Raw genomic sequence first — 26,630 nt, forward strand, 5'->3', positions numbered from 1 at the left:
TAAAAAACCCGCTAACTAGCTGAAAGTAGTTTGTATGATGTTAGCAGGTGTTAACGTTACAGCTATTTAAATACCGTATTCTAACCTACAAACAAAGCACAACTTTAGTGTGTCATAACTCATATGTATATAATTAAAACCGCTACACAGCTTTTTCCAATGTTATTAAGAATCCTACTGTTATTTGTCTCCATAATCCTTACAAAAGACATTGACAAAGGCGGTTATTGTATTTTTTTAAAAAGTTTTTTTATCCCGCTCTCCACTTTCGGCGGGAGTCTTGTCCAATATCGTTCAGCTACTGTACGTAAATCGATTAGTATTGTTTTTTTTATCTTGACAGCCTACGTGAGGTGATTCATCCAGTAGGGGGCGGTATAACTCTAGATATGAGGGAAGCTTGAGTCCCGTCAGAATATGACAGGCAGTACAGTAGCCTAGTAGTACCCGTCTCCCAGTACCGGCAGGACGTGCTGTTGTGTCGCCGGCTGGAGGGCCTGAAGGTCCCAGCACCACCACCAGATGGAGGAGCTGGGACCGCCCGCATAGAGGGACCAGGCCATCTCCGGACAGTCCTCCGTATAGGCCATTAAAGTCCTCGGTTCTTCTCCACTTATATGGGGAAATGGGTTGCGTGAGTCATATCTAATCTTGCACGATTAGTTTGTTAGGTCGAATCACAGTTAAAACCAATGCGTCGGTTATGGTGGTTTCTGTTGCTTAGAATCTGATTTCTGACTACATTTTTTTTTTTGTCTTCTTTGTAAATTTTTTTACTCTTTTAACTGCCTACAATGTTTCAATTTAACTACCTGCTTAAGCGAGAAATTGTGGTCTGGAGTTGAGTTGAACAGTAATGACAAATAAACAAGCAACAAGCTAAGCTACCACTAACAGACAAACGCACATTTCAAAGTCATTAGTTTGGACATTTGCTTGAAAATTAGTTTTCATATTGCAGTACAATTGCAATTCATTATAATTTATAATTTTATTTCTTTCCTTATTAAGTATGCAGTTTTGGCCAAATTAGTGTTTTTGGTTCGTATAAGTGTCATTTTTATTAGTACCTACACTGCTTCACATTTGAAAACTTGTCATATGATCTCTGACTAGGCTGGTTCTGCTTCATATTGCATCAACACCTGTTCTTTCAAAGTAATACTAATAAATATAATAATAATATATAATAATAAGGTATTGTAAAGTGACGGTGCTCAGATCTCCGTTAAGAACTAAAACATCCTCTGTGATAAATCACTAAAAAATGAATCGCTAAACGATGGACTCTTGAAGACAAGCGAGTGACCAAGTATTCAAAACACATTTTGCATATATTCCAGAACCTCATATTTACCATCTCTTAAGAACGAAGATGCAACATATTCTATTCCTCTGATGGAGGGCTGTTCCAGGATCGTCTGGATTCAGTGTGCTGTGGAGATGGACCTAGAAGTGCTGTGCTAATGAATGCATTGATTACAGGCCGGAGAGAGCTTTTCAAAATAGAAGCTTTTCAAAATAGAAGCTTTTCTATCCGTTCAAAGGCAAAATACTTTTATAACCAACTCATGTAGAAAAAATTACATAACATCATCTCATATTATTGTCTTGTACAACACACCTATACATATGTTCGCATTTAGCACAATGCTGATAAGCACATAAAAAAATGGTAAAATAAAGAAATAAAAACAGTTTACGGCATTTTAGCTCATTTTAGCTTATGGCACAAAATACGTGCCATAAGTTATAAGTTAGCATACATTGTCACTGGGACAATTAATAGCAGAAGAATGAAACAAACCGGTTATACCTGGAATTTGACCATGGCCTACAAGAGGAGAGCGTCCAAACTAAAGCAGTGCTCACCGGTCCCATTTGCTAGAGATTTGAACAATAAATAACATTGTTTCTCCTCTTCTCATCCCTTCTGAGATCTCATTTGACTGTTGACACAGGAAGTCTTTTAAGAGCGTCACTGCCATAACGAAGAAATGCAAATAAAGCCACTTTTGCATAATTTCTATCAGTCCCAAGAGCAGCTTTTCTGGCCATCAAACTGATTTTTGACCTGCTTCAGTTGCTCTTTAAGCTCAGCAGGGGCGCCGCTGTGCTCCAGCTTCTGCTCGATCTGTTGGGAGAAGAAGGTGAGCGCAGGAAGAGGGTTAAGACTGGCAACCATGGCAACCTGAGCAACCGCAAGAAGCCAAGCCTCTGCTACAGGATGTGTGAGCCACAGACGAGAAGATCAAAACGAGTAGATCATCGGGATCAGTTTGGCGTGTGGCCTCGCCTGTATCCACACACCATGATTTGAATAAACTGTCTTACCTCCGTGAAATACTGATGAATGAACTTGTAGAGCTCTCGGAGAGCCGCCGCCTCGTTGAACTCGTTGTCGTGTTTCTGTTTGAACAGGAACGTTGTTAGTGTTGGCACGGGGGTAACACCAAATATGGGCGTTTGTAAAAACAAAAAAAAAAAAAAAAAAAAAAACTGTAAAAACAAACCCTTGACTCTTCTAGCAGGAAATCCTTGAATTCAGCTGTGGTGATCGGCTGCTGTTCCCGGACACAATTGTAATACGCTTTCACTTCCTGTTTGAACTGAGGGATGTCTTTGGCATATAGAAGCTTATTGGTGGGCGCGTGCTGAAACAAAAGAAGTTTGAATAAATAGTTGTAACTTTATTTCAACAGATTCGGTCATGGGATAGGTTTCGGCATCACCCTATAGTTACACATCCAAACTGTTTCAACACACTCACTTATAAAAACAGACATCTTTGTTGGTCTCGGTCAGGGCACTGGTGCAAGTTAAATATGACCATTTTAAAGAATATAATAACAAAATACTATGCAAAAGAGGCGATGCCCCCTTGCACACAACGTGACCAATAACAGTTGCAAGACAGATGTGTGCATCTAATGTGACACTGCAAAGGTACGTGCAAAGTATGAATTCTGCCCATTAAAATCCTTACAAAACAGACCAAACCAATACCAATTTGGCCTGACTGATACTTAAAATTGACTACTTGCTAAGTAGACCGTTGGACATTACACAGCTGTGGCAACATGACCACAGGCTGTGGTCTCACCTTGCCCAGCTTGGTGTCCGTCAGGGAGAAGGAGTCCATGAAGGCCTGAGCGATGACGGACAGACAGCCGTCCAGGTGGTCCGACTTGTCCATGTCGAACACAAACTGGGGGTTCTTCAGGATGTTCACCCAGAAGCGCAGCGGCAGGCTTGGGGGGGGGGTCACAAGGCAGACATGAGGTTCAAAAAGGTCGTCTCTCCCGGATCAAGCATCGCTTTTAAAATAATGTAATCGTTCTAGGCTGCGTTCCAATAGTCGTGCTTTAGTGCTTTTCGAACCAGTGACCACTCATGCGCTTTACAATATTGCCTGACATTCATGCACACGTTCACACACCGACGGCGGTGTCAGCCACGCACGGGGAAAGTCAGCTTGTCTGGAGCAGTCAGGGTGAAGTGTCTTGCTCAGGGACACCTCAACACTTAGCAAGTCGGAGCCAGGGATCGAACTAGCATCCTGCCTCCGTGGCTCACATACCTCCTGAGCCACGGAGGTTAAACTTTCCTCCTGCTCAACTACAACTACCACTGCTCGTCTCCTTGGGAATATAAGCGAAGGAGGAATAGGATGGCAGACATAGTCCAAAGTTTTGGAATGCGCCCCTAGGCTCGTTACTTCCGTCTACACTACTGCCAGCGAACGATGAAGTAAAGGGGAGAGAGAGAGAGAGAGAGAGAGAGAGAGAGAGAGAGAGAGAGAGAGAGAGAGAGAGAGAGAGAGAGAGAGAGAGAGAGAGAGAGAGAGACATATACGGAGAACGGGGTATTTCTGGCTACTCTGCATTGACAGTGCTTCACATTGTCCCCATCCCCGCGGCTATGCTACCCAACGAGCCATTAGCAGCCTGCACTCAGGGCTGATGGGGGAGGTGGACGGGGGCTGAGAGAGAGAGAGAGACACGCACCTGTTGGTCTTCCAGATGTGCAGGACCTCCGGGTCGGTGATCTTCATTCTGGCCGCCTGGCCGTCCAGGAAGTCGAAAAAGTGTTTGATGGCGGGGGGGGCTTTGCCGGGGCCCACGCCCCAGATCCCCCGGAACAGGTTCACCACGTAGGAGTGGACCGCCACCTAGGGGATGGGAGGGAGACGACGTTCAACAAACACTGGGAGCAAATACATGCAATGAATACTACAGTAAGGATAGTCTGCATCAGCAATCGTCCTACAGTCACGATTGGATGTTTTTCATCGAAAGTTGTAGGCTATCAGAAGCGGTGCGTAACATAGTGAGATAGTAAGGGAGGTGGATGCCTTGGTGGACAGCAGCTTGGTGAGATGCACTTCCTTCAGCTTCAACTTCTTCCTCTCTGGGTTCATGCCCTGGTCCTCACACACGTCGGGATCGATCTGTGTGAGAGGAGGGAGAGACAGAGTTTAAGGGCCATCCAGGTCGGGCGGTCGATATAGACAGGGAAGTTGCTGAGTGAGTGAGTGACGGAGAGAGAGTGTGAGTGATTGACTGAGAGTGTGAGTGGGTGAGTGACAGAGAGTGTGAGTGTGAGTGAGTGACAGAGAGAGTGTGAGTGAGTGACAGAGAGAGAGTGAGTGATTGAGAGAGTGAGAGCGAGGATGACAGTAGAGGGGCACAGGTCGGAACTGAAACCGGGCGTCTCCGACCAGGTTACCCAACAAGGAACCAGCCAGTTAAACTTATGCCGAATCGTTTCACTGTTAGATTCTACTGAATCGTTTCCCTTTTTGCCTTGTGAACTATTGAACTACTGAACTAGAGTGGACGCAAGATGCAATGCTATAGAGTCTCGCAATTTTCAAAACTATCGCCTCAATGTTAAAAAACAAGTATAATGTTACCCATACAAAGACATTGACCTGGACAGACACTGTACTACTGCGCTACTTACCAGATGAAAGTACTTGACGGAGAAATCCTGATCATCTGGGGAAACCGAACAGTGGTTAGGTTTGGTTAGGTCAACAGAGACAGTGGTTAGATTTGGTTCGATGTGATACTTCCTCCAAATAAAAGACACACACACACACACACACACACACACACACAGACACACACAGACGTACGCACACCCACACACACAGAACAATGTTCACACACACACACACACAGATAGAGGTACACACACACACACACACAGATAGATATAAACAAACAAAATGTACACGCCACACACACATATTAACACACACGCACACACAGATAGATGCACACAAGCACAAACACAGAATGATTTACACACACACACAGATAGATGTACACACAAACACACACGCAGATAGATGTACACAAACAAAATGTACACACGCCATGCACACACATTAACACACATGCACACACAGATAGATGCACACACACAGAATGATGTACGCACACACAGATAGAGGTACACACAGACACACGTGCAGATAGATGTACACAAACAACATGCACATGCCACACACACATTAACACACACACAGATAGATGCACACACATAGACACACGCAGAGAGATGCACACACAGGCTCACCCTTCAAACTGCTCTGTGAGACCAGTGGTGGATGGCAGCCGGTAGACAGGACCTTCACTGTGACTTTAGCCGGCACCTGGAGACACGTGGCATGACATCATGTTGCAATAAGTTACATAACATGATGTTACATTACGTTATGTGACATTACATAACATGATGTAATGGACATTCTGGAGTATACTCCCCAGGAAGGTAAACTTATTGTTTACCGGCCACCACCCCATCGCCGATGTATGTATATGTATGTATGTATGTATGTATGTATGGCACCCATTGCACTCTTGATCATCCCTGGAAGACTTGTGGTGTCTGAGGGCCTCACCTTGTAGTGTCTGAGGGCCTCACCTTGTAGTGTCTGAGGGCCTCACCTTGTAGTGTCTGAGGGCCTCACCTTGTAGTGTCTGAGGGCCTCACCTTGTAGTGGCGGAGTGTGTTCAGCATGGTGACCTCCCCGATGACCTCTGAGCTGCGGTCCACCTCCTCCAGGGCCACAAACACACCGGGGCCCTTCTCCAGCTCTGGGGGACACGACACACACACACACACACACACACACACACACACACACACACACACACAGACAGACAGACAGACAGACAGACAGACAGACAGACAGACAGACAGACAGACAGACAGACAGACAGACAGACAGACAGACAGACAGACAGACAGACAGACAGACAGACAGACAGACAGACAGACAGACAGACAGACAGACAGACAGACAGACAGACAGACAGACAGACAGACAGACAGACAGACAGACAGACAGACAGACAGACAGACAGACAGACAGACAGACAGACAGACAGACAGACAGACAGACAGACAGACAGACAGACAGACAGACAGACAGACAGACAGACAGACAGACAGACAGACAGACAGACAGACAGACAGACAGACAGACAGACAGACAGACAGACAGACAGACAGACAGACAGACAGACAGACAGACAGACAGACAGACAGAGTGAGAGACAGACAGAGTGAGAGACAGACAGACAGACAGACAGACTGTTAATAAATATTATAAATAAATATATAAACGTCACATTTAACGTCACAGTACATCTTCAACCTAAGGATTTGCGGTGATATGTTAAAAACAATTATTAAACAATTATTAAAAAAAACATTTATTAATTATGATTATTTATTTTATATTTTTCTTGTCTATTGTCTGATTTTCCCGCGTTTCCTCTTCTTTGTACCTAATGCTAGATTGCCAGTTAATACAGAATATATAGCTGTGGGCTCTGCTGCTGCGGCTCCCCGTTTAGCGCCATTGCTTCCACTGTTCTTTTGAATAGACGCAGTGCATTCTGGGGCGGTTGAGTACGTCTAGTAAGCTTGCGATGCTTGCACAAAATCTTTCCGGAAGTAGAAGACATTCGGATACTACTCGCTTACCTAAAACTCGCTTACTACGTTCTACTTACTCAATTTGACGTCATAGTTAGTAAGAGTAGGAAGCAAGTAGGTGGTTTCGAACAGACCCCTAGTGTTGGTTTTTCATCTTGTGGTCGAACCCCTTGAGGTTAGAGCACATGATGAAACGAAACGCGCTAGTGTTAACCACAGAAAACACAGAGAGGAGGATCGGGGGAGGGTGGCAAAGTAGTCTGCCGATACTTAACAGATCAACAACTTGCGAAAAAAAAAGTCAGATAAGGTGTGAAACTGCCTAGTCACAACGTTACAGGCAAAAACAATATAAAAAGGACAAATTAAAGTAGGCCATTTGAGTTCCCTTTCCTGTCAAGCTAAGTTTCCACTTTTTAGACCTCATTTCCACCCGCCTCTGAAAGTGGTGTAGTGTGAACAGTACAGCGATCTATACTCTAAGAATGGTGTAGTATGAACAGTACAGCCATCCATACCTTGGAAGTGGTGCAGTGTGAACACTACAGCGATCTACACTCTGAACCTGGTGTAGCGGTGTAGTGTGGACACTATGGAATCTATACTCTGAAAGTGGTGTAGTGTGAACAGTACAGCAATATACAGGTTGAAAGTGGTCTAGTGTGAACAGTAGCGAACTACAACCTAAAATTGGTGTAATAGTGTCGTGTGAACAGTACAGCGATCTACACCCTGAAAGCGGTGTAGTGTGAACAGCACAGAGATCTACACCCTTAAAGCGGTGTAGTGTGAACAGCACAGAGATCTACACCCTTAAAGCGGGGTTTAGCGTGACCCCGCCGTCACCCACCCAGCCGGATGTCCCGGAGCGGGATGTTGTAGGCGAAGCCGAACTTGGCCTTGAAGACGGCCAGGATCTTGAGTTTGACCTGGTCCACGGTGTCACAGCTGAGCGCCTCCACCTCCAGCGGCTCGCTGAGCTGCCCGTCGCCGCCCACCACGAACACCGCCTGCAGCTTCTGAGGGGGCCACACAACCACACCACCATGCTTTCACCATTTCCTGTTTCCAGCGCGTTGGGCTCAAGAAAGCCAATTTTCTCAATGCTTCGAATTCTTCTTCTTCTTAATTTTATTATTAACAATTATTGTTCACGATGCTATCTGTGTGTGAGTGAGTGAGTGAGTGAGTGAGTGAGTGAGTGAGTGAGTGAGTGAGTGAGTGAGTGAGTATGTGTGTCTATTTTAGTACAGTACTTGGAAATATGCTGCTCCAGTTTTGGTTGTATGCTCTGATTGTCCTCAGTTGATGGTCGCGATGGACAACCGCGTCTGTCTGCTGAATGTCTGAACGGAAACGTATTCTGTGTCTGTCGGCTGAATGTTTGAACGGAAATGTATTCTGTGTTTGTGTTTGTGTGTGTGTGCGTGTGCATGCACGTACGCATGTGTGCATGTATCTCTGCCTGCATCCTTGAGTAGGAATCACTGCGTAGCGTATCTAACCGAAACAGTGATATTATTCTTCAGTCTCAGGAAAACTAGATGTTCTGAAAGTTCCACAAGCCCCATTCGTGGGCTGCCAAAACGTGTGAGACGTTGAGTCTTGCTGTGTCTCAGTTCCAATATTTGTTTCAGTTTCTCTCTCGCTTTTTCCCACCCCCTGAAAATATCCCTTCATAAGAACATGGATATCTGTAAGTTAGTAAATCGCCTTTCCCCAGTACATGGATATCTATAAAGGGGTGATATTGTGCCAACATAAGCAACATTTGCTACAGTCCACTGGGTAGGTTGGTCGACTGATCTATCCAGCATACATCTAGGTGGACAAGCCCACTTCTGATGTCACTTAAACCCAGGAACATGCAGATTTTCAATCGGCTCGTAACGGCTAATCACACTCACACCTGGTGGCATAATATCACCCCTTTGAGTTAGTAAATAGCCCCATAATCAGGAAATGGATATGTTCTGGGGGCGGGCCTACTCACGACAGCAGTGAAGTCCTGGGCTTGCCACAGTAGCCAGTCCTCACTGAGGGTGTACAGAGCCTTCTCGGTGACAGAGTCCACGGGTCCTTTGGCGATCTGCTGCGTCAGGGCGCTCACCAGGAAGTACAGGTGCTGGCCCGCACTCTCCTGCTCACAAACACACACGCACACACACACACCGCGGGGACGAGGAGAAGGGTAGGGATCAGATCCCCTTCCTCTACTCAAAATGAAACCAAAAGCTAAAGCCACTTAAAATATAGTTATAGGTGACACTGGACAGTAAGGTTACACTCATTATCCATTATAGTAGCATATTATATGCATTAGCATAACATAGCATTACTACGCTGCGTTGGCCTCCGCTGTTAGTAAATTATTACTCAACCCTAGTTAACTGATAATTAACTAGTTAGTTGATGATTATTACTTCATAACTTAATGTTAATTAATGGTTATTAAATGTACTCTTATTGTTAAGTGTTACCCTTTTTATTATATGTCAACCATCAACAGTCCTTTTACAAAAAGTCTCAGTCACGGCCAACGTCTGGTGTTGACATTGTATTCAACATCAGCTGTTAGCCGTGAATCTGATGACATTTAACTCTAAGGTCTGCCCACGTCCCTGTGGTCTGAACGTTGTTGGTGTGTTGTTCTAAACAAGGAAGGAGGTCATGAGACTCGGTCTGGCAAGCGTCTCTGCGGCTCAAGCCCTGCCGAGCGACAGGAAGTCAGAGAGAGGAGTTGAAAATCAAGCACCTTGTTTTCTCTTTGTCTAGTCTAATTTGCATGCAAATCTGGGGATTTATCCTTACAGAACCGGTTTAGAAACCGTAAAAGACTTGTCTTTTAAGTCTTGTGTGTTCCGCTTTTTTGCGTTTTAATGTGAGAGGTGCTACTCAAACCAACGGTGTGACTTACTCACATGTGACAATGTTTCATCACGCCCTGTGTGAGAATGTCACTGTCGCCGTGGCTGCAGGTTTCCTGATTAGGGTTTCAGTTTAAGCAGCTTTTGAAGGTTATTCTTTTTGTGTAATTATCTGTTTATCTTTCTGTCTTCCCCCTCCACACCTGCTTCCCTCCTAGCCCATCTTTAAAAAGGAGCCACCCCTACCGTTTGTTCCTTCTAAGGGTGACCTCGAATCGTCCAAGCTACCCTAATGGACTGCATTTATATGACGCACTTCTAAGCAGTGGCCACTCAAAGCGCTTTACAATAAGGCCTAGCATTCACCCATTCATGCACACATTCACGCACCGACGGCAAGGCGACAGCCAGCTCGTCAGGAGCAGTCAGGGTGAGGTGTCTCGCTCAGGGACACCTCGACACTCAGCTCGGAGGAGCCGAGGATCAAACGAGCAACCTTCCGGTTACCAGCCAACTTCCAGAGCCATATGCCGCCCCAAAGCGTTCTCAAGACATAGCTCACTTCCCACCAAGGTTTCGGAGTCACGGTTTGCTCCTCGCCCTTCCGAGGACCCACGGGGTCACATTAACCTCCACCTTTTACAAAAAGCTGCCGCCGCACCCACCCTGAGGAAGCCGTACAGACAGACGGACATCCAGTTGGTGAGGACCTTCTCCACGATGGACTGCGTGCGGCGCAGCACCATCTTGTGCTGGTTGTTGCCGGGCTGCTCCATGGCCGCCCGCAGCAGCTGCTCCATCACCTCCGTCAGGTAGCCCAGGTCGCGGTGCAACGCCACCGTCAGGACGGAGGCCACCGTGCACCTGCAGACCACGCAGGTACGATTGTATGGTGATACACTCATACATGCATGATCACATGGTGGTACACTCATGATACACTCATGATACACCCATGATACACTCATGATACACTCATGGTACACTCATGATACACCCATGATACACTCATGATACACTCATGATACACCCATGATACACCCATGATACACCCATGATACACCCATGATACACCCATGATACACCCGTGATACACTCGTGATACACTCGTGATACACTCGTGATACACCCGTGATACACTCCTGATACACTCATGATACACTCCTGATACACTCATGATACACTCATGATACACTCGGGCCTAAAAAAAAAAGTTGTTTGGTTCCGGTTTCCGACCGACCCTGTCAATTTATGCGCGACCCAAATAATTGTATGAGCTTTACAACTATGATTACGTTTTTGGTACAGCACCTCTTCATTCTGTACAAGGATGAGCGAATTTTCTCGTTTTTAAATGAAAACAAACCTACCTATCATTCGCTGCCGCTGGAAAAAATAAAATAAAAAAATAAAACAAATTCCCTACCTACCCATGACCTCAACTGACAACCAACAGGAACCAAACTTTTTATTTTTTAAGGCCTTATATGGTGATATACTCATACATGCATGATTACATGATGATACACTCATGATACACTCGTGATACACTCGTGATACACTCGTGATACACTCGTGATACACTCGTGATACACTCGTGATACACTCATGCACCTGCCGAGACCACGCATGTACGGTTATATTTTATAATCATGCCCCTGCGAGGAAGTCCCATGTATGATTATGAAATAAGACAATAGAGGAGACTTTGCTACACCCGCTAGAAGTCTGGAGTGGTGCTACTCCACTACTACACCCACCAGACGTCTGGTGTGGTGCTACTCCACTACTACACCCACCAGACGTCTGGTGGGGTGCTACTCCACTACTACACCCACCAGACGTCTGGAGTGGTGCTACTCCACTTCTACACCCGCTAGAAGTCTGGTGGGGTGCTACTCCACTACTACACCCACCAGAAGTCTGGTGTGGTGCTACTCCACTACTACACCCACCAGACGTCTGGAGTGGTGCTACTCCACTTCTACACCCGCTAGAAATCTGGTGTGGTGCTACTCCACTACTACACCCACCAGAAGTCTGGTATGGTGCTACTCCACTACTACACCCACCAGACGTCTGGAGTAGTGCTACTCCACTTCTACACCCACCAGACGTCTGGAGTGGTGCTACTCCACTACTACACCCACCAGACGTCTGGAGTGGTGCTACTCCACTACTACACCCACCAGAAGTCTGGTGTGGTGCTACTCCACTACTACACCCACCAGAAGTCTGGAGTGGTGCTACTCCACTACTACACCCGCTAGAAGTCTGGAGTGGTGCTACTCCACTACTACACCCACCAGACGTCTGGTGTGGTGCTACTCCACTACTACACCCACCAGACGTCTGGTGGGGTGCTACTCCACTACTACACCCACCAGACGTCTGGAGTGGTGCTACTCCACTTCTACACCCGCTAGAAGTCTGGTGGGGTGCTACTCCACTACTACACCCACCAGAAGTCTGGTGTGGTGCTACTCCACTACTACACCCACCAGACGTCTGGAGTGGTGCTACTCCACTTCTACACCCGCTAGAAATCTGGTGTGGTGCTACTCCACTACTACACCCACCAGAAGTCTGGTGTGGTGCTACTCCACTACTACACCCACCAGACGTCTGGAGTAGTGCTACTCCACTTCTACACCCACCAGACGTCTGGAGTGGTGCTACTCCACTACTACACCCACCAGAAGTCTGGTGTGGTGCTACTCCACTACTACACCCACCAGAAGTCTGGAGTGGTGCTACTCCACTACTACACCCACCAGACGTCTGGAGTGGTGCTACTCCACTTCTACACCCGCTAGAAGTCTGGAGTGGTGCTACTCCACTACTACACCCACCAGACGTCTGGTGGGGTGCTACTCCACTACTACACCCGCTAGAAGTCTGGTGTGGTGCTACTCCACTACTACACCCACCAGAAGTCTGGTGTGGTGCTACTCCACTACTACACCCACCAGAAGTCTGGTGTGGTGCTACTCCACTACTACACCCACTAGAAGTCTGGAGTGGTGCTACTCCACTACTACACCCACCAGAAGTCTGGAGTGGTGCTACTCCACTACTACACCCGCTAGAAGTCTGGAGTGGTGCTACTCCACTTCTACACCCACCAGACGTCTGGAGTGGTGCTACTCCACTACTACACCCACCAGAAGTCTGGTGTGGTGCTACTCCACTACTACACCCACCAGAAGTCTGGAGTGGTGCTACTCCACCCACCAGAAGTCTGGTGTGGTGCTACTCCACTACTACACCCACCAGAAGTCTGGTGTGGTGCTACTCCACTACTACACCCACCAGACGTCTTATTCACTTCCATTCACTTATTCACTATCTCATTCATTCACCCATCATCTCATTCACTCAACAATCAACACACTTGTGCTGGATGGTGAAGGACTTCTGCTCCTCCAAGGTGTGCACCATGGAGGTGAGGAACAAGGGCTCTCTGAGCAGCTGGGCCAGGCGCCCGCAGCCATCGTCCTGCTTCTCCATCTTCCTCGGGTCCTGACCACCACCGCACAACACACAACACACACACACACACACACACACACACACACACACACACACACACACACACACACACACACACACACACACACACACACAAAGAGCGCACGTGAGACGGAGAACCACAGGGAATTCACATGACACAGGTCGTTTTTGATAAAGAGAAGGTTAAGGGGCTCAGGCGTCAAATGCCTGCAGGCATCAAACCCGGTACCTCTTAGTGGTACACCACTCTGGAGGTGATTCATCTAAACCAGACTTTGGATTAATGTCTGACGGTAAGACCAGCACAGATTTTGTATGAAATCTGAGCTTGCTTCATATTTGAATCGACGTTCATTCGATATTCAACCGTACTTCAAAGCTGAACGATTAGGATAAAGAAACGCACGGCCCCACCTGGCTGATGTCTTTGAGGCACGCCGTCATCAGACTTCCCCCCTGGGAGGAGATGGAGACAAGAACACCCATCAAATGGTGCAGGAACAATTGATTTGTGTCGGGATCAAGTATGGATCCACTTACATTTACATTTAGGGCATCTAGCAGACGCTTTATCCAAGAGACTTACAATAAGTACTTTTGTCAGAAGAAAAAGAAACAGCAAAACCGTTAGTGCCAAGCACTAACAATCGCTAGGCTAACACATCCCCGTATACAACAAACATAGCTAGGATAAGATGCTACACGATGCTAAGCACTATTTAGTGCAGGGACGTACAAAATACGATAAGTGCGTAGGAGGGGTGGGAGGGGGAGGCTATGAAGTGTCTAGGTGAACTCTGAAGTGAGTCTCCAGTCTTACCTCGGGGAAGAAGATCTTGGCGGCAAAGTGCTTGTAGTCCAGGAAGGGGATCGCCCCCACGTTCTCAATCAGGTCCGAGTCCTCCGTCTGCATGTCCACGAACCCTATCCCAGCAACCCGACCGGTTAGAACCAGTTCAGAACCATAGCTCGGGGCCAGTGGTCTTACTTAATAACAGCCGATAAAGTTCACAGTGACATATTTGCTACTGTGCTCATGTTGAGCACTCATATTTTTAGTAGATCTATTTGTGGTTTTCACTTGTTTGACATTCTGTCTCAGAAGACGCCATCACGTTTCATGTCGTCACAGCGTGGTTGTGTTCCTAGCATCGCGACAGAGCTACCAAAGGTGCGCTCCGTGTCCGGCTTCCCTCCTGGGGCTCACCTTGGCGGATGTCGTTCCTGATGTCCATCTCCAGGACCTCGATGAGATGGTTCATCCGGGCGGTGAGACTCCTCTTCTGCCAGCAGTAGACGCCCACCCCCGCTGGAAGACACAGGCATCACGTTCTCTTGTTATAATGGAGGGTCGGATCGAGCTATGCTACGGTTGCCATGCTAAGGTATGGTTTAGGTAAGGTATGGTTAGGTAATGTTGTTATAATGGAGGTTCAGATTGAGCCATGCAATGGATGCTATGCTATGCTTTAGGTATGGTCGGTTAGTTAAGGTTGTTATAATGGAGGCTCAGATTGATATGCTACGGTTGCTATGCTAAGATATGCTTCAGGTAAGGTCCGGTTCGCCAGGTTTGGTATAATGGAGGTTTAGATTCAGCTATGCTACGGTTGATATGCTAAGGTATAGTTTAGGTAAGGTCCTGTTAGGTTGAGGGAAGGAAGCCTATGGCCTTTCTTACTGCCCACGATCAAGGGAACTACGAGGAGAAGGAGCAGCAGTTTGAGGTAGTCAAAGTGCGTCAGGACTTTCGTCTGGCCTCCGTATCTTATCTGAAAAACAGGCACGGCGAGGCATTGATTGGTTGATTGATTAATTGCATTCAAACAAATGCAAAGTCAATAAAACGCTTTGACTTTGACGTGACGGGACGTACCTTCACCGCTGTGACGGCCGCGTCGGAGGTGCTCTGGATGACGCAGGTGATGAAGTCGGTGCCGCTGCTGCGTTCGATCGTTGTGATGACACAGTCGAGGTCTTCACCGCCCTGGACGCCCTTCACCCGCAGGTCCTCTGGGGCCATCTGGAGCTCATCTGACTTTTTCTGAACATCACAACAGAAGCCGCCGTTCAGGACTTATGGTCGGGTTTTACTTTTGCACACTACTTATACACATGGCGTTCACACACCGACGGCAGAGTCAGCCACGCAGGGCGACAGCCAGCTCATCGGGAGCAGTGAGGGTGAGGTTTCTGGCTCAGGGACACCTCGACACTCAACCTTCCGGTTACAACTAGAGGTGGGAATCTCTTGGCACGTCATGATTCAACGATTCGATTCTAAAGCGATGATCGATGCATCTCGATGCAACAATTTTTTTTATGTACATAATGCGTGATTTTCAAATATATATGTAAGGGATAATGCCCGACGAGGTGTCCATTATCAGGAATTAATGGACGACGTGGAGGCGTGAACCGTCCGACGCGAAGCGGAGGACGGTTGCCTCCGCGAAGTCCATTAATTCCTGATAATGGACACCTCGAAGGGCATTATCCCGCTTATACCACGGTCACTTACCAACGGTGACCAAATTAAGACCATTAATTTATATTTTCATGCGTTTTACAATCCGAATATAAAGTTTTCCACAAAACATACATTTGTTTGCCTGGTTACGCCTGAGGGTCTGACTAATACCCGGAACCACCATTACACGCCCGTTGGGTTCTCATGCAACGGAAACGTTGTTCACTCCTCCAGTAATTAGGACGGACCATAGCTACGACTTTAGAACGGGAGGTAGCGGGAGGTATTATAGTCCGCTCAGCTTTGTTTTGTTTCCCGTTGCTATGGTTACTACTATTTTAGAGACGATACGCCAGCTAGCGCATTAATTGAGAACGGTAAACAGACAATTTGACGGAACTACTTGTCCAGGTGTCCGTATATCAGGAGTTAATGCACACCCTGCATCCAATCAGAATCGAGTATTCCCGCAGACCGTGGTATAAATATATATATACATCAGAGTTTCCTACTCAGAGTTTGCTAATCACTTCCTACATTTGGGATGATCATTAAAGACATCAACAGATGAATTAACTGAATTAAGAGAGAAAGCTTTTGTCACAAATATGACTTTCTATGAACAATGCAATAATCAATGCAGCTTGCATTACAACACAATATGGAAGTAAGTAAAAAATAGGTTTCAGTTTTATTTTCTTTCTAATCTTTCTTTTCTATGTCATTAAAGAAAAAGCTGCTCTTGAATTAGAAGTTCTTGTGTCTGGCTGTGAGTTTGCGTGCATGCTATGCGTAGGCTGAATCGCAATTGTGTCAAGACAAATCAGATTGGCCAATACACACTGAAGATAAATTAAAAATATTAAAAAAAAAAAAATCTGATTATTGATTTATCTGCATCGAGGCGGAATCGTTCTAGAGAGAATCGCGCGATGCATCGAAGAATCGATTATTTTGTCCCACCCATCGTTACATCTAACCCGCTCTACCTCCTGAGCTAATCCGACTCAGCCGTCGACATCTCTGCATTATTATGGGTGTTCTAGATGAGGAGCGCAGCTTGCAGATTCAGAAAGTTAAAGTCCAGCCCACTTTGACTTCAATCTTGAGGACATCAGCCGCCATGTCACCACCATGCCTCAAAGCTTGAACCTAGCAGAGCTTGCTAACTCACTCACTAACCTACCTATCCGCTCACTCATTCACTCACTAGCTCGCCCACCCACTCATTGACTCACCCATTCACCCACCTACCCACCCCCTCACTCACTCCCCCACTCACCCACCCCCTAACTCCCTCACCCCCCTCACTCTACCACCCACCCCAGCACCACCCCACCCAGTGTTTGAAGGGGTCCCGGGGGCGACTGACCTCTATGGTGAGCCGCATGTGGTCCGCCGCGGGCGCGGAGATGAAGTCGGTGAACTGGGGGTCTGGCAGGTAGCGGATGGCGGTGGGGCAGGCCAGCGTGTGATTGGCTACCCTCAGGGTCACAGTGCTGCTGAAGGCGTCGCGGTCTGCCGGCAGGCTCTCGAACTGCAGAGACTGTTGGGACGCAGGCACGTGAAAGGCGGCGCTATGCTGTGTGTGTGTGTGTGTGTGTGTGTGTGTGTGTGTGTGTGTGTGTGTGTGTGTGTGTGTGTGTGTGTGTGTGTGTGTGTGTGTGTGTGTGTGTGTGTGTGTGTGTGTGTGTGTGTGTGTGTGTGTCTCTCTCTCTCCATATTCTTAAGCAAACGTGTCTTGAAAGTGTGTGTGTGTGTGTGTCTTCGCAGGATCGTGTGCCTTCTCTTCCATGTGTGAGTGTGCGCGTGTGAGTGCGTTTGTGTGTGAGTGCATGCACGTGTGAGTGCATGCGCGCATGACTGCATGCGTGTGTAAGTGCACGCGTTGGTAAGTGCGCACTAAGTGCGCCTGAACCAACTCACTTGGTCGCTTGACTCGGAGAAGGTGACCCTCTCATCTGTGTGGCTGTGGATGACCTCATTGACAAACTTCAGGTTGGACACCGTGATGTTCATCCTCCTCTTCCCGCTGCACATTGGACCAATCAGAGAACAGAAGCCCACATCAGAAGCCAATCAGGGAAGCAGAATCTAGATAAAGCTGATGCTACCCCAATAACCAAAAAGAGGGCTTTTGTACCAGCAAACAAGTAATGTAGAGTGAAAATGTAGTGTAGTAAACGGCAACTGCTCAAATAAAACACGTAATATTATACATTCAAAATGTTTTGAATAACTTCCCATGTCTGCAGTTAAAGGAATCTGCACAACACATTGGCCTCCCGTATCAGACTTCGCGGCTATAGGGGCTGCATCTATCCAAGGAGAATGTATAGAAATTCCTTCCTAGGAAGTTCCTGATCGTAATTAAACAAACAGGGTTTATATAACTTATACATTATAGTTACGATTGATATTTCCACAACAGTATTATTATTACATTATATTATGTTATAATCGTAGCAATTTAGCCGCGTCAGGAGAGCACCTGATAGGATGAAGGAGAGGGACCCAAACAACAAAAGGTGTCGATGCAGCTTGATAAAAAGGTTTGATATTAAATGCCTCTCCAGAAGTGGCCGTGGCAAGGTCAGGCCATCTTTTTTTTAATTTATTTTTTATTTTATTATGTTTATTTATTTATTTTTTCCACAATGTCTTGTTTTTTAAACGATTTATGATGACTATATGCTCTGTAAGGTGACCTTGGGTGTCTTGAAAGGCGCCTCAAAATTAAATGTATTATTTATTTATTTATTTATTTATTATCCATGTGTCCGTGGTTTCAAGTTTGCGTGCAGCTGCTGCCGACCGGAACTATGAACCAGGTCATGGTATTGTCAACGTTTCTCTGAAGCGTGGGCAAGGAGGGGCGGTATGGGAACACACAGATGGGGAGCGCTCGGGGGCCTGTGGTGGGCCGGACGTGGTTGGGCTCACTCTCGGTTTCGGTGTTCGGCGCTGGTGGTGGTGAGGGGGGGGCCAACCTAATGGAATTGGTTTGCACCCTTGACTTTCTTCTGCCACCTCACACTGTGATATTGATACGTGGATACAGTCACATGCAGAGATGCTGTAAAAGAGTGGCTTGTGGGAAAAAGCCGGGGAGAAAAGGGCCAGCCACGCTGCTGAGACGCCTCAGTGATTTGACTTAGCAAACCAAAATCAACGTGAAACGTCACTGAAAAAAAATATCACTGGAAAACATACCAACAGAAATAAACACAAAACATGCCACTGGAAACCACGCCTGCATAAAGAGACACTGTTTTCGAAGTTATATAAATCCATGATACTAGACGTAGTGTTATACTTACTGAACAATTTTTTATTTTATTGTGAATGTTGTCTATTTCAACGTCCTAACTGCAGTACCCTCGCAGACCACTAGTGGTACCGTAGGAGGAAAAACACAGCCTGGGGAGGACACCTTTAGAAGCTGAAGTTACGAGTTCTTGAGATGAGTGGTTGAGTGGTTATAAGCGTGTGTAAGTGTGCTTCGATCGAGCCACACCGCACGTACCCGGAAACACACACACCAGATAAGCCCACACACACACACACCCAGCCACGTTTCACTGAAATGTTGGTCAACCATACGGATTATAACCTGTGTGTGCATTCGGATCGACGCCCACTCAGCGACGACTATTCCAAGTATTCTGATTCTGTCCCTCATTCTTAAAATAATTTCATTCTGAATATTGATGTTATTGTAATCATGCTGCTACATTTCTCCAACTGTGAGATCAGACTGCGAAACAGTATAATATTAATGTAATTGAATATAACAAGTTTGTATTTCTAGTCAAAGCCAAGGAGTAGGAATTGACAACTATTTCTTTTTGCTTTGGCCAACCGTACTTTACTCTCTAGACCATTTGTGGATTTTAGAAAGAAGAGACGATTCTAAGGGTGCAGATTTTGGCGGTAAAAACGTGTGCCTCAGAGTGGGTCTTGCATGAGGTCCATGGTCGATGGTGGCAAGGCTCAAGGCTACCACCAAAGTGGTCGCATCTGAGACCATTCATTGTCTATATGCATTTGCAGACAGTATAAAAAACTGTCTGCAAAGGATTGGATTAAGGTCCTGCTCTGTGTTTGAAGTGATGGGTGGTGATGAAGGTGTGGAGCCGTGCTGGACCCCACAGAGAGGCTGTGTGCAGCACTGGTGTGAGTGGTCACGTTGGGAACATGACCCACTTCTATTCCTGTTTTTACAGACTGCCTAACAGTGGGATGTACAGCATGCAAAGTTAAGATTAATTAAGATTAGATGCCCCACAGCACTTGCCCTGATCAAGATATGTGCATGCAAATAAAATACACACTCTCACACACACACACACGCACACTATTCCGGATGGCGGATCACGGGTGTAATACCTAAATACCAGCCTGTTATTATTAGAAGGTAGAATTGTTTTATATAAGAGGAGGAGGAACGCAAAGAGTTGGTTTGTGAGGAAAGATGTCAAGGTACTGATGGTTCTAAAGAAACAGACCCCACATGCAATAAAAACATTTTACAATTTCTTCCAAGGAAGTTCATCTGTTCTAAGTATTTGACACAGATGGTTGTTACGGGACAAAAACATGCCAATACTGCGACAAAGCCTCCAAAATATGGGGTGCAACCACATTTGTAACGAGGCCAGCTAATGAAAATGTCATTGGTTGAAGATGTTATTCTTGAGCCCTGAGTGGTGATGGCTGGTTGCCAAGGTAACCAATCCAACAGATAGCATGTGAAACAGGGGAAGTTACACACAGAGGTGGCATTTCCTGCCTGGGCATTGCTGCCCGGTCAGGCGGATAGTTTCTCAGAACCATACCACTCATGACTTATGGCAACTTATACCTATTTCATTTATAAATATTTCACCATTCAATATTTTACCAGCTAATATTCAAAATGCAGTATATTGCGAATAAACTTTTTACTTCAATAATTGTGGTAAATATTGTACTAATAAATATTTTACTTAAAATATAAATATTTAAAAAGTAAATTCATTTTTTACTTATAATGTTGTATAATCGTTTTTGTTAAATAGTTAAATAATGTTTAAAGTTTTCCTTTGATTATTTTGCTAAAACATATTTCACTGAAAATATTTAACTTTAAATACTCTACTTAAACATATTTGACTTTAAATATTATATTTGTAAATATTTACATGAAACATTTGAGGTGACTTATCTACACCATGACTCCGCCCCCTACCTGGCCCAGGTGCTGTCCGGGGAGATGGAGGCGCAGACCGGCGCCGACCGGTAGGTGAGCGACGCGTTGCCGTGGCAACCGCCGTCGGGCAGGAGGAGGCAGACCTCGACCCGGCCCTTGTCTCCGGCGGGGATGTGGAAGGTCAGCCTGGCCCCCGTATTGAGCCTCACCGGAGCCCTACGCACAGAGAGGGGCGTCAGGGTCGTTATCCTCACTTTAAGTCGTCTCAGTACGTGCTACACGTGAACCTCCTAAGGTGGCGCAATGTGATTGGTTCGTCATCTCGGGATATTGGGCAATATCCCATGACTTTGATCTCAAACTTGGGATTTTGTTTTCATTGCATGACGGTCGTCTCGTCACGCTGTTATCAAGTTTATTTTTCGAGTGTTGTTCACGTGTAGTATATACTTAAACAATTATTCACCTCAGGCTCCGTGATTCACTTCGCCTTCGGCGAGTAATGGTTAAATAGCTGCCATTATTTAATAAATAATAGCTGACATTAGTAATTATAACTGCCATTACTAATAATAGCTGCCATTATTAATAATAGCTGACATTAGTAATTATAACTGCCATTATTAATAATAGCTGCCATTATTAATAATAGCTGACATTAGTAATTATAACTGCCATTATTAATAATAGCTGCCATTATTAATAATAGCTGACATTAGTAATTATAACTGCCATTATTAATAATAGCTGCCATTATTAATAATAGCTGACATTAGTAATTATAACTGCCATTATTAATAATAGCTGCCATTATTACTACAACTGTTGCTCACAGCCTCCAATCAGCTGACTTTGTGTTCCTCAGAAATCATATTGCTGCTGTCATCATTTCCTATCCTCGTTATGACGTTAACATTGTTTAACGTTTTTATCGTTGAAGCTCATGTTGGGATAATGGTAACTAATGATTACTATTACTACTTACTATCATTATTTATGTTGTTATTGTTGTCAAGGCTTAAATATTTAAAGGAATAATTTGCCTTGACAAACCGTTAGGAAAATCTGCCTTTTCCTGTGTTTTAGTGACAACACACAAGTGGGCGTACTTGGTGGTAGGCCTATAATGTCACCCCTTTAATAACATGGATCTGAATCCACTGTTATTTTGCTCTGCGTGAAAGCGTCTAAAAGTGCTAAAGCGACCAACACAGTGTACCTAAATGCTTAGTCATGGTTCCAGGTCGACGCTACACAAGGAGGTGTACAGACCGAATACGGCCTGACGGACCCTCCTTGCGGAGCCTCTCCTTGCGTCCACCGCAAGGGCTTGACCCGCACTTCCAAAAAATTCCCACCTTTGCGTCGAGGCGACGCAGCAGCGAGGGCTGTGATTGGTCCGCTCACTAAATCCTGACGCAGAACCAAAGCAGGTTCACGTCTGCGTGGTCATTGCGTTGCGCCGACGCGGAACCATAACGGGGCGTTTAGCCCCGACTGTCGCGTTGACCGTCTTCACCCACTCTTTCGCGCTGCAGTCCAGGTGTCCTTGAAGCCGAACTCCGATCACATGACCCAGGTTCCTTCCCGTCAGCACCGCGTTGTTTTCACCGTAGAAGGACATCTCACTCGGGGTAATGTTGAATATCTCTGGCTGATAAGAAAGCCACACGTTAACACACCCACCACGTATGAACACGCGCACATGCACATGCACACACGTACGTGCACATACAAACATGCATATACACGCACATGCACATACACACACACACACATGTAAGTGTACATACACACACACGGGTGCATGAACACTCGCACATGCACGCACACATCCGCACAAGCACACTTTACTGAAAAAGGTTCTGCAGAAATTTCGGAGTGTTGAAATCGCATCCGCACACGGATTAGTCAATATCCTGTTTGTTTTCCCGTTTCCATCGACTATTTTAGATTCTAAAACCCACAGAATTGATTTTGCTTTCAGAATGTTATGATGTCCTCGCTTGCCCTAAAATAATCACACAAGGCTGAGCCTCATGAGGAACCAGACCTACCAGAGAGTCAACCCCGGTCTGCAGACCCTGGCAGATGGACATCTGTGGAGAGGAACCAGAAGGTCTCACCATGAACACGTGAAACAGGAACACGTAAAACATGAACAAATGAAACATGAAAACACCAACAAGGGGAGCCGGTCACATGGTGACAGTAGAACCAACAATAACAACAGGTATCCACAGATACACAGTGAATACCTTTAATGAAATTAAAGTAAAGGAATAACTGTGTTTATATTTAACGTTTAACTACATAAAGGAATGATGGATGGGGAAGGGAGAGGGATGGTTCTAGGATGGGGGTAGAGGGGGTGGAAGGGAGGGTGATGGATTGATGATGGATGATGGATTGATTGATGATGGTCGGAGGGTAGAGATGGATGGAGGAGGGACTGATAGATAGATGTAGGAGAAGAAGATGATTGAAGGGATGGAAGGAGGGATGGACTGAAGGAGAGAGGGACATTGGGTTGGTGCTCAGATGGACGGAGCGTTACATTCAGAGCTCCGCTGCGTGTCCACGTACAGGCCCCGTGGCTCCACCCACACCCGGCAGCGAGGCACTGGCTACACCTGAACCAGGAACAAGACACAGGTTCACCCCACCGGGTCACAAAGCGCTCACATCCTCCCCTGAGGCCCCGGTTCCCACAGACTGTGGAGTACATTGTGAAGGCTGGATGGTGTAGGTAGGGCGTCTGAGTACGGGAGACCTACAGTAGGGGAGTGGGAGCTCCGGTGATCCCAGAGCAGTTGAGGAGGTTCAGTTCTTCAGTCACATCCACTTCCCCCAGGCTCACCGTGACGCTGACACGCAGGCCTGCTGTTGTAGAACAGACACAAAGTCGTGTTAGTTCAGTAGCAATAAAGAAGTCACGACTTGCTTTAGAAGTTGGAAAGGAATTGAAGTGAGGGGGATCTCTCGAACCGTGTTTGATTACAACTTAATGGAGTTGAGTTAGTTTCAGAACACACTATAAAATTAATGAGATAATCTGTTAACGTCTCAGTTGATTACATGAATCTTTAAACGATTTATATTGTTTTCATACTACTATATTACTATGTAATATTATCTACTTTTGTTTGGAGAAAGGCCCCTGGAAGTCTTATAGAATAATATACAATTATATATTATTAATATACAATTAAGAGTTGTTGATAGTTGGGTAAGGTAATTCTTCTGAGAGGGGAGAAAGGGGTCCATTACTGACCAATCACAGGAGGCAGCAGGCAGGTGCATTCTGGGTATTTGTACCCTAGTCCTCCCAGCACTCCGACGCTTGAGTCGAATCGGCAGGAGAAGTTAGCAGGAGCTCCACCCCTCTTCAGGTGGGTGAAGACCACCAGCGTGATCTGGGAATGAAAGAGGAGGAGAAGGCTTGGGGTTGACGATTGTGATGGAAAATCTTGATGTTGTTTAGTTTTAATAAGTTGAGCTCTTCCTTCCGGTTTTGTTATCTGGCCACCCCATAAGTTAACAGTTTTTTCCTAGTTCCCCTTTTGTTGACCTCGTCCTTTGGGTTTGACCGGTCACAAGGACCCACTTATCTATACCAGAAAACCCCCTGTATGTCAACATTTCCCTCATATTATGTATGGACCGATACATCGCTTGGAGAGGGTGAGACTGTGTTAAAAGCCTGTGTGAAACTGGATTGGAACTGGATTCACTCTGCAAGAGACGAAACTAGTGTATGCAGACGTTAAAATCGGTTAATTGTCTACAACTATTGTAAGCTTTTTTGGCATTTAAAAGCCTCATCTATCCTAGACGCAATATCTGGTAAAGAAATTGTCACGACAACATCCAAGTCCATTTGAACTGAAGAGCAGACTCAAGCAAAGATCCATAAGGCTTAAACGATGCATAGCTAGGGATCTATTAAAAAAAAAGATATATATATATATATATATATTATATATATATATATAAATATATATATGATTGCGATTGTTTGATTGCGATTGTTTGATGCCACATATATATATATATATATATATATATATATATATATATATATATATATGGCATCAAACAATCACAATAACATTATTCTCAAAACATAACCATCCCTGACTTGTCTCTGGTAACTCACACCTCAAATGATATGATTAAAACGTGATAAGCCCTTTATTGGAACTTCTCTAATGTCACCTATAATTGCTGTTACTGTGTCAACTTTTTGTTTGACTCTCATCACGTCTGATCTGAATCTAATAGCGGTTGCTAATTGTGTGGAAGTTGGAAACCGAACGCAGAGCAAACTGCCACGCAGCAGAACATTACTAAAGTTTGCAAAACAAATACAGAACTGCAGCCAGAGAATCCCCAGAAGGAACCAGGCAACAGAAACAAAAAGGAACTGATACGCAAAGACACAACTGGGGAACTCAGGTAACGAAGGCACACAGGAGGTTCGTATCTGAAACGAACACAGCCAACAAATGTTTGGCCAACGAGATCGAAGAGAGATAAATTGGCCGCGTAACAATTGTGGGCCTCTGGCGGTTGGCTCGGTGCTTCCTGTTCAGCCTCCACATGTTTGCCTCCACCAGTGGCGTCCCTAGGCTGTTTTATTCGGGGCTAAAGCCCCAGATATTATTTCATTAGCCCTGAACATAAAAATAGAAAATGAAAAATATCCTTTCTCCAATATTTATTGGTATATTTACTGGTAACTATGGAATGCATTAATTCAATTCAGTGTAGAAGTGATCGATAATTCTAGTCACCAATGGTAGTTTGTTATTTAGAAAGAAACATGGGGACTCCAGGGACATCTCAAAATAAAGTAACCTATAGTCCTTCTGGAAAGATAATAAAGTTTAAAAACATAACCAGACTGTTTAACAACTCAAGTGAATTAACCTATCCTACCCCCAGTCTGATCCACATATGCATATATATATATATATATATACATGTATATATATATATAAATAATATAAATGTAAGGTTTGTCTCACTTGTATTCATTTTACTCTGAAATAACTTTAATGGAACTTTAGATGTTTGGGGATAAGCAGCACAGCAGTCAGGTATCTATTTAAAGCTATAATGAACTGCGTATTTTGTTTATTTAGGTAAAGCATTATGAAAGAATTTGCATGCACGATCCGGATGTTTATGAAACCTAGAAACGCCCCTGGCATCCACCTCCATCTCGTGCCCTCTGCTCCGATAGTCGACTCGCAGAAGCTGCTCGACACGTTTGGTAAACACACATTAAACAGAACTTGGTGGTTGACCTGGTCATCAGGCTGTGATTGGTCGGATCCACTCAGCTGTCGTGTATCCCAGTTCCTCGTTCTGCGTTCAGTTCCCACACAAGTCAATCAAGATGGCCGCTATAGGTGTGTAAGGCCCTTTGGGTGATGGAACACAATGGAGTCGCTGTGTAGATGCATATTGGCAAATTGGCTCACTAACAGACAGTTAATCAGATAAGAGAGATCGGTTCCCAATTCAGTAAGTTACAGTGTTTAGTGTGTTTAGCTAATGTGGGGTAACTACAGATGTCAGTGGAGGACAATTATGGTATTTTGAACATCGAGCCCCCTTTCTGGTTTGT

At 45.4% G+C, this 26,630-nt stretch overlaps 1 protein-coding gene across 2 annotated transcripts in view; it reads right to left on the reverse strand.

Moving 5' to 3' along the window:
- Nucleotides 1-322: 322 nt before the first annotated feature.
- Nucleotides 323-26,630, reverse strand: part of plxnc1 (plexin C1) — a 34,392-nt gene continuing 8,084 nt past the window's right edge. The window contains exons 6-31 of one of the 2 annotated variants that reach the window (XM_056588042.1): nucleotides 24,270-24,411; nucleotides 23,773-23,875; nucleotides 23,553-23,628; nucleotides 23,053-23,094; nucleotides 22,519-22,649; nucleotides 21,035-21,211; nucleotides 17,731-17,836; nucleotides 17,177-17,350; nucleotides 15,211-15,378; nucleotides 15,016-15,106; nucleotides 14,542-14,643; nucleotides 14,155-14,258; nucleotides 13,749-13,790; nucleotides 13,216-13,343; nucleotides 10,487-10,685; nucleotides 8,948-9,094; nucleotides 7,805-7,973; nucleotides 6,004-6,107; nucleotides 5,587-5,662; nucleotides 4,966-5,000; nucleotides 4,355-4,450; nucleotides 4,008-4,171; nucleotides 3,104-3,251; nucleotides 2,514-2,654; nucleotides 2,335-2,409; nucleotides 323-2,134 (exon numbers count right to left, since the gene is read on the reverse strand). In XM_056588042.1, coding sequence (XP_056444017.1) covers nucleotides 2,030-2,134; nucleotides 2,335-2,409; nucleotides 2,514-2,654; nucleotides 3,104-3,251; nucleotides 4,008-4,171; nucleotides 4,355-4,450; nucleotides 4,966-5,000; nucleotides 5,587-5,662; nucleotides 6,004-6,107; nucleotides 7,805-7,973; nucleotides 8,948-9,094; nucleotides 10,487-10,685; nucleotides 13,216-13,343; nucleotides 13,749-13,790; nucleotides 14,155-14,258; nucleotides 14,542-14,643; nucleotides 15,016-15,106; nucleotides 15,211-15,378; nucleotides 17,177-17,350; nucleotides 17,731-17,836; nucleotides 21,035-21,211; nucleotides 22,519-22,649; nucleotides 23,053-23,094; nucleotides 23,553-23,628; nucleotides 23,773-23,875; nucleotides 24,270-24,411 — 3,045 coding nt within the window. In that variant the 3' untranslated portion in view covers nucleotides 323-2,029. Of the gene's footprint in view, nucleotides 2,135-2,334; nucleotides 2,410-2,513; nucleotides 2,655-3,103; nucleotides 3,252-4,007; nucleotides 4,172-4,354; nucleotides 4,451-4,965; nucleotides 5,001-5,586; nucleotides 5,663-6,003; nucleotides 6,108-7,804; nucleotides 7,974-8,947; nucleotides 9,095-10,486; nucleotides 10,686-13,215; nucleotides 13,344-13,748; nucleotides 13,791-14,154; nucleotides 14,259-14,541; nucleotides 14,644-15,015; nucleotides 15,107-15,210; nucleotides 15,379-17,176; nucleotides 17,351-17,730; nucleotides 17,837-21,034; nucleotides 21,212-22,518; nucleotides 22,650-23,052; nucleotides 23,095-23,552; nucleotides 23,629-23,772; nucleotides 23,879-24,269; nucleotides 24,412-26,630 lie in introns of both variants that reach the window. The other variant, XM_056588041.1, reaches the window with a different exon arrangement.

Source organism: Gadus chalcogrammus, chromosome 4 (assembly GCF_026213295.1).
Source record: "Gadus chalcogrammus isolate NIFS_2021 chromosome 4, NIFS_Gcha_1.0, whole genome shotgun sequence".
Lineage (NCBI taxonomy): Eukaryota > Metazoa > Chordata > Actinopteri > Gadiformes > Gadidae > Gadus > Gadus chalcogrammus.